The sequence below is a fragment of the Drosophila innubila genome, assembly GCF_004354385.1.
Source record: "Drosophila innubila isolate TH190305 chromosome 2L unlocalized genomic scaffold, UK_Dinn_1.0 5_B_2L, whole genome shotgun sequence".
NCBI lineage: Eukaryota > Metazoa > Arthropoda > Insecta > Diptera > Drosophilidae > Drosophila > Drosophila innubila.
Genome location: NW_022995373.1, coordinates 3406187 through 3414678, shown reverse-complemented (window position 1 = coordinate 3414678; position 8492 = coordinate 3406187). Strand labels below are relative to the sequence as shown.

The following is an 8492-nucleotide window of genomic DNA, read 5'->3' as shown; positions in this document are numbered from 1 at the left end:
GTTATTGTTACTACGATTGTGAGCGTCTTGTCTGGGGTTGTTATTGTTTTGTGACTGGTTTCCCTCCCGTCTGAATGGATTTTGGTTTGATGGGTTAGTGTCCCTACGGTTGTCTGTCCTGTAGTTGCTATTGCCGAAGTTGGTTCCTTGGTTGTTTTGGTTAAAATTTTTGTCATAAGGTCTGGTCCTGCCTGTGCTATTTTTAGAGTTTTGAGCCCTATTTTTATTTTGGTAGTAATAGCTCTGTTCGACCTGACACCACTCATATGCTTTTTCGATGGTATTCGGGTTCCTAGCCCTAATAATTGTCCTAAGGGGATCGCGAAGTCCCATCAAGAAAGCATGAAGGCAAATGTCGTCATACATTGCTTTTTTGGTCAACGGGCTTACACCCTGGTGGCCATATGAATAAGGAAGGTTTAGCAATTGATTCCTGATTCTCATAATGTCAAAGAAAAGCTTGCCTAATGGAAGTCCGTCCGGCAGGGTTTGTATTTCCCTAATGAGTGTTGGCTCAGTCTTCATGCATGAGTACATACTGTTTAGATTTTCCTTAATGTGGTCCCATTCAAGTCCTGTATTTAGCATGTTCAATGTCTGGTCTGCTTTTCCTATTATTTTGTTTCGCAATGTTCGTAATAGCAACTGTCCGTAAGGTGTATGGTCCGTACCCCTAATCAGCATGATAATCTCTTCGACGCTAACTATGAACTTTTCCAATGCTCCCGGGATTCCTTCAAAAGTAGGAAGTTGCTTAACGAAAGCGAGAATATCGGTTGGATTGAGAGTCATGTTAATAGAAGTGTTTAGTGCGGTACTGGCATCTTCTATACCTGCCCCACTAGTTGCAGGACTATCATTCCTGACCGTTTCAGAACCGTTTCCTGAATCCATGTTTCTCTGAGTTTCAGGCATAAAGGGTTCTTCTTCCCGAATTTCTGGTAAGCTAATGCTGCTTCTAAGGGTTCTACTTCTTAGGCCTAATCTGGACTTTGTTTTGGCGACTAAACCTCTTTGGGACATTTGCAATTTCACGAAATGTTGTTTGTTATAGGCTTTTTAATATAATTAATTTTTTTTTTTGAAAATGTGATATATATATAGTGTATAGAAAACATAGCTTGCAAATAACAATTGAGCGTTTTTTTCTTTACGCTCAATGTCAGAAGGGAAGGCAAAGAACTCAAAAAATGCGCTCTCACTCTGAGCAAGAGACTATTTTTTTATTTCGCTTTAGTTTTCGCTTGAGCGTTGTTGGTAATTTTTTTTCTTTTCAACTCTTTTAACGAGTCTCTTCTCGGGAGTAATAAAATTATCTCTCGCGAGTTTAGACTCAGTAAGTGAGTGAACGACTGAATAAATTAATGCAAAAAGTCTTTCAAACACTCTTCACATTAAATTGCCTTGTTGGAAGAAAAAGAACGAAATTTTGTAATGATTTTTTTATTTAACACTTAAATCTATATATTATACATATATTTCAGATATATTATATTCATTTATTTATATTTTCTTTATTTAACTTAACAATTAATAGTGCATTTAAATTTTCTGCACTTATTGAGCTTCGTCGCTCAGTTAAAATGTAGTGCAGAGCAGAAAAGGCGCGCTCTACAGAAACCTGAGTTGCAGGTGTAGCTAGCTAGCACTACCTGTGCGAGTGCAGTCAAATGTGGCAGTTTAAGTTGTATGTAATTAAAAAAATTTAATATATTTGCATTGAGTGGCAAGCGACCATACATAAAGTCGAAGTTTTCAATGTCCCCATAAATCTTTGCAAGCTTTGCAGAAACAGGCTCTTCCGTGCATTCCGAGATTGTCTGAACTTGATTTAAGTAAGCTGCAAGCAGCGAATCCTCCCCAGACATGGATACGTTTAAAGTTTGCGAAGATAATGAGGAATCAAATGCATCTTGACTTTCATTAGTTGCCTCCTCTGGAACATTTTCTGTTGAATGTGTCTGAAATAATAAAGCGATAATTAACTTAACATGTTTACTTGATTTTCGAAATGTACAAATATTAGTTTTTGACGAACACTATTTAAATTATTAGGTCAAGTTTTTCAGAAGTAAGAATACCAACAATAAACAGGACAAAAATTTGAATCAAAATACAATGAACAGCTTACTTGTTTTAACGCGATTAAACGACATGCTAAAATTTTTAAAGTTTTTTTTGCCAATACCTTTTGATCATTTGACAACACACAGTTGACCCGTGGGTCCATGTAAATTGCTGCCAACATCACTTCGTTTTCTAGCAATTTCGTTTCTCTTACTTTAATTTGAGCTAATAGTTTTTTTTTTATAAAATTGTGACTATTCTCACACTTCAATTTAAGTTCCATCCAAAGAATATAGAACTCACTATAAACTAAGTTTGCATCTTGTAATGTTAAGGTCGCCTGATATATGTCTTTGAACGCGTCAATATAAATTTCCATCCATTCCCAATCAGCTTCTATATATATTTTAGTCTGCGAAGTCAGGAACTCCTTTAGGTCAAACAGCTTGGTGACCATTATATACGTCGAATTCCAACGTGTTACCACGTCTAATGATGGAATGTTCTTTTTATTTTCCATTAAGAAACGTCTATATGTTTATGAAATTGTTTACTTAACGTATATATTTAAGAAAAAAAATCATTACGTACCTGTTTGTTTCTGTGCGAAGCGATTTGCTCAACGTGCGACAGGCACTAATTTTATCGCTGATCACCTTTGCCTTGTTAACATCGAACACACATAGTTGCAAAGTGTGTATGGCGCATCTTACAAGGTGAATGTTGTTTAAATCAATGGAATCTAGTTTTTCCATGACATTCTCAGTTTCGCGGTCATCGCAAAAAAGGGACTCCTCCGTCGATTCATTTAAAATTTGAACGGCTTTTATCATATTCTTGCCGTTATCTGATGTTATGCTGTGTATATAAGAACGGTATTCTTTAATAACATTATTATTAAAATATTTTTTAAAATTCAATATTTACCTGAACACTTGATCTAGAGTTATTTCATAATCATGTAAGATGTCAAGAATTTTTTCTTTTATATACATCCCGGTGTGTGCATCAGTTAGCTCAATCATCCCTAGAGTCTTGATAACGATCGCAGTTTTAGAAAGGCTTGCTTGAATCATTTGCAGATTTACACCAAGAATGGCTTTATCCATCCTAGTGGCGACATCGATTTTAAGGGACACTAGCTTTCCCTTTACGATGGCCCTTATGTTGTTTTTAATTGATGTCTCTTTAACAGACACAAAATTCATAATGTTTCGTGAAGTAACGGGGTTCATGCCAAGTGAGTTGTAAATTGGGTCCACAATTTCTTTGAACCCTTCACTATCCAGGAACTGAAATGATTTTCCTTCTGTGGTGACAATTTTTATTAAAGCTGAAATGATTCCTGCTTCACTTGTGTGATACGTAATTTTTCTTTTCTTTTCCATTTGCGTTTCTTCACAATCCTCTTTATCGCACCAATCATTAAATATTTCCTCATGTTTTGTTGCTAAATGTCGTTTTAAATTGGTAACATTAATACCAGCCAACTTAACACTACAAACATTACATGTCGATTTATTTTCAATGGGATTGAATTTAAAGAATTTGTGCACTTTTTTATTAAGGTCTCATCCCATTTTTTTTACAAAATTTTTCACTGCACACACTTGTTTCAAAGACGCAATTAAAATATGCTTCACTCGCTAAAAGACGTTTTGCTTCATTTCACTCAAGCAAATACTCGCGTCTAAGTGAAACGAAAAAAAAAACGGTAAATAACGATTGTTGTCCGAGCGCGAGCAAGCTAAGCGAACAGCCTATAAATTCGTCACTCGCGATTATTTTTTTAAATACTCAGTGAAGAGACTTATTTCAATACGACGGAAATTACTCAATTGTTATTTGCAAGCTCTGATAAAAAACAAGGGAGTTAAAAAGTGTGACTTAATGTTTAGATATATAATGTATTATAAAAATTATATTTTTCTCTTTTTATACCCTGAGCCCATTGAAAATGGGCAAAAAAGGGTATAATGTGTTTGGCAGAATGTATGTAACAGGCAGAAGGAGGGGTGGCAGACCCCATAAAGTATATATATTCTTGATCAGGATCAACAGCCGAGTCGATCTAGCCCTGTCCGTCTGTCTGTCCGTCTGTCCGTCTGTCCGTCTGTTTGAACGCGTCGATCTCAGAGACTGTAAGTGCTAGAGACTTCAAATTTGGAATGCAGGTTTGTGAATACCATACGCAGGTCAAGTTTGTTTCAATTTTGATGCCACGCCCCCTTCGCCCACAAATTGAAAAATAACGATTTACAGGCGCAATTTTTGACATAGCACTCCTAACTGAACAATCAGTTGAGAAGTATGCGTATTAAACGACCCTGAAAATTTCAAAGCGATTGACCCATAAATAAAGAAGTTATTTCGGAATTTAGATTTAGTTGAATAATTACATTTGGATGGCAAATCAAACGTGCGAGCGAGACAGCATGTTCACGTTTGTATGCAAGGCGCACAAACACAGTAAGAAATAGTACCAATTTTCTTTTGGGCTTCGATTTCAAGTACTATATGACCTAGAGACTTCAAATTTGGAATGCAGGTTTGTGAATACCATACGCAGGTCAAGTTTGTTTCAATTTTGATGCCACGCCCCTTCACAAATTGAAAAATAACGATTTACAGGCGCAATTTTTGACATAGCACTCCCTAACTGAACAATCAGTTGAGAAGTATGCGTATTAAACGACCCTGAAAATTTCAAAGCGATTGACCCCTTGTTTTTTTTATAGTGTACGTATGAATGTGTAATATAGTGTAATTTGCAATATAACTTATCTTTGTTATTACTTTTGTGTAGACGATATTATTGTTGCCGTCTGTAATACATGTATAATTAGTGTGTGTGTGATATAAAATATTTTGTGTGGACTCAGTGACAATAGTAATAGAGAAAAATGTAAATTTATTTAGTGCTTTTTTCTTTTTTTTTTTTTTTTGTTTTGTTTATATTAGGGTTTTATTTTACATTTGGACGCCCACTCGAGTTTGTTGTATACAATTGAATGTATATACGGATTATGAGTGGCCCTTCCAACCGCAAAGTGCAGTTCAAGCAGAAAAAGATTCGTTATTTTTTTTTGTTTTTCCCAAGTGCTTTGTTTATACTTTGCATTTGACAGAGAGCGTAATTTGATATTTGCGTGGTGGGAGAATTAGGTTTATGAGTTTGCGGCGATAAGTATGCAAAGTATGTACAGTAAGTGGAATAGGAAAATAACGTTTTCTATATGTGTTTGTCTACTGACGGTATCTGCACTAGATGCCCGTCAGAAACCACAAACAACAACTTTGCTCAGCTTGCAATCTGGCAGCACCCATTTTCCTCTCTCACTCTCTCCCTCTTACGCAACAGATTCGAGCCTGCCAAAGGCTGCTGCAGTGCGCGCGAAATTTGAAATAAAAGGCAATGTCTAATTTTATGAGATTCTTAAAGCGGAAAATGCTAAGTTTTTTTTTACAACGATAATAAGCAGATACTTATTATATATATGTAAGGAATCGAAAATATTAATAATTAAAATTATTATTTTGCAGCTTTCAGTGCTCGGCAAAGATGCAAGAGTAGTGCTGCAAAATGATCGCTATTTCTCTCATGCAATTTCATACATAGCAATCAGCTTCTGCTGATTTTGCCATGCAAAAATACATATTTATATATTAACACAATTATATTTTAATCAAATTGTATATTTGTATATACATAAATTATACATTAACATTTTCATTACATGATATCGATAATATTTTTGCTCATCGCTTAATTCTTATTTGGTACCAAAAAAAAATTGGTACTAATTGTTCTGTCTTTGTGCGCCTTGCATACAAACGTGAACATGCTGTCTCGCTCGCACGTTTGATTTGCCATGCAGATGTAATTATTGAATTAAATGTAAACCCGAAATAACTTCTTTATTTATGGGTCAATCGCTTTGAAATTTTCAGGGTCGTTTAATACGCATACTTCTCAACTGATTGTTCAGTTAGGGTGCTATGTCAAAATTGCAACTGTAAATCGCTTTGTGCAATTTGTGGGCGAAGGGCGCATCAAAATTGGAAACAAACTTGACCTGCGTATGGTATCCAGGAACCTACATAACAAATTTGAAGTCTCTAGGTCATATAGTACTTGAAATCGAAGCCCAAAAGAAAATTGGTACTATTTCTTACTGTGTTTGTGCGCCCTTGCATACAAACGTGAACATGCTGTCTCGCTCGCACGTTTGATTTGCCATCCAAATGTAATTATTCAACTAAATCTAAATTCGAAATAACTTCTTTATTTATGGGTCAATCGCTTTGAAATTTTTAGGGTCGTTTAATACGCATACTTCTCAACTGATTGTTCAGTTAGGAGTGCTATGTCAAAATTGCAACTGTAAATCGCTTTGTGCAATTTGTAAAAGGGGCGTGGCATCAAAAATTGGAAACAAACTTGACCTGCGTATGGTATCCAGGAACCTACATAACAAATTTGAAGTCTCTAGGTCATATAGTACTTGAAATCGAAGCCCAAAAGAAAATTGGTACTATTTTTAAGTCATTCTTACTGTGTTTGTGCGCTTTCGCTCGCAATTTGCCATGCAAATGTAATCACGTTTGGTCAATCGTTTAAATTTTCAGGGTCGTTTAATACGCATACTTCTCAACTGATTGTTCAGTTAGGAGTGCTATGTCAAAATTGCAACTGTAAATCGCTTTTTACAATTTGTGGGCGAAGGGGCGTGGCATCAAAATTGGAAACAAACTTGACCTGCGTATGGTATCTCCAAACCTGCACTCCAAATTTGAAGTCTCTAGCACTTATAGTATCTGAGATCGACGCGTTCAAACAGACGGACAGACAGACGGACAGACGGACAGAAGGACAGACGGACAGACAGACGGACAGGGCTAGATCAACTCGGCTGTTGATCCTGATCAAGAATATATATACTTTATGGGGTCTGCCACCCCTCCTTCTGCCAGTTACATACATTCTGCCAAACACATTATACCCTTTTTTGCCCATTTTCAATGGGCTCAGGGTATAAAAAGAAATTTTTTTATTTTATTTTTTTTTGTTTTAGTAAAATTTGTTGTATATATGTATTTGCATACCGGCGGTGATCTGCACTAGATACTGGCACGGTTACAAAAATTAATATTTTATTTAATTAATTTGCATACCAACGGTATCTGCACTAGATGCCCGTCAGAAACAAAAAATGTTTTAATATAATTTGTTGTATATATGTATTTTGCATACCGGCGGTGATCTGCACTAGATACTGGCACGGTTACAAAAAATTAATATTTTTATTTAATTAATTTGCATACCAACGGTATCTGCACTAGATGCCCGTCAGAAACAAAAAATGTTTTAATATAATTTGTTGTATATATGTATTTGCATACCGGCGGTGATCTGCACTAGATACTGGCACGGTTACAAAAAATTAATATTTTTTATTTAATTAATTTGCATACCAACGGTATCTGCACTAGATGCCCGCCAGAAACAAAAAAAAAATGTTTTTAATATAATTTGTTGTATATATCTATTTGCATACCGGCGGTGATCTGCACTAGATACTGGCACGGTTACAAAAATTAATATTTTTATTTATTTAATTTGCATACCAACGGTATCTGCACTAGATGCCCGAACGATAATACAAGTTAGGTTTTATTAATATATATTATTTTTTTCGTTGAGTTATATTATTTATTATTATTTTTTTTTTATTATTTTTTCTTTTTCACAGGCGAGTTTGTTCATTATTGCACTTTTCACATTTCACTTTTCCTGCCTAGCATTGCCACTAAGTGCTCACCTGGTAATATTACAATGTAAAGAATAAGATAAAGTTGAATTCCATTTCCTCCAGGGAACGATCCTCGGTTCTTTAATCCGGCTGCGCCAATTAGCAGTTCCTTGCTGGTGTATCCAGGTTCGTCTTTGAGCTGATCCTCTTGGTGTTGCTTTATGTTCAGTATTATGTTAAATGTTCATTTGAATATCTTTTAGGTTTAAGAAAAAGAATAAAGACTGACTGCCTCTGGCAAGATTTGAAATCCAAGTGTACAGAGTTTATTTCGTTTTAGTTATAAGAAGCCTTTCGCAGAGGCTCTGTGGCTTAGTATATAAGGGAACAAAGTATATGAATATAGAGCTATGTAGGGGCTAATGTATTACGAAACCGCTGAGTCGGCTTTACGCCGGATATCGAGTCCCAGATTCAATGTTGTTTACATTGAATCTCAAGTGTGTTGCGTCGGCGGTTTATGCTGTGGTAGACAATGTAGTCAAGTTGTTGCGATGGACAAAGTAATGTCCGGGTTGAACGACATGGACGTTCAGTAGACCATTGACATTGTTCGAGGGGGCTTAGGAGGGGGTAATGTAGGGCGGTTGGCGGTAACTCGCGTGCGGAAAG

The 8492-nt window shown here is 35.9% G+C and overlaps 1 protein-coding gene across 1 annotated transcript; it reads right to left on the bottom strand.

Moving 5' to 3' along the window:
- Nucleotides 1–2504: 2504 nt before the first annotated feature.
- Nucleotides 2505–3176, bottom strand: LOC117782610. Its single transcript, XM_034619630.1, has 3 exons — nt 2995–3176; nt 2659–2925; nt 2505–2556 (listed from the first exon to the last, which is right to left on the bottom strand). Exons 1-3 carry the CDS (start codon nt 3174–3176, stop codon nt 2505–2507), a joined length of 501 nt encoding a protein of 166 aa, XP_034475521.1.
- Between the last annotated feature and the right edge of the window lie 5316 nt (nt 3177–8492).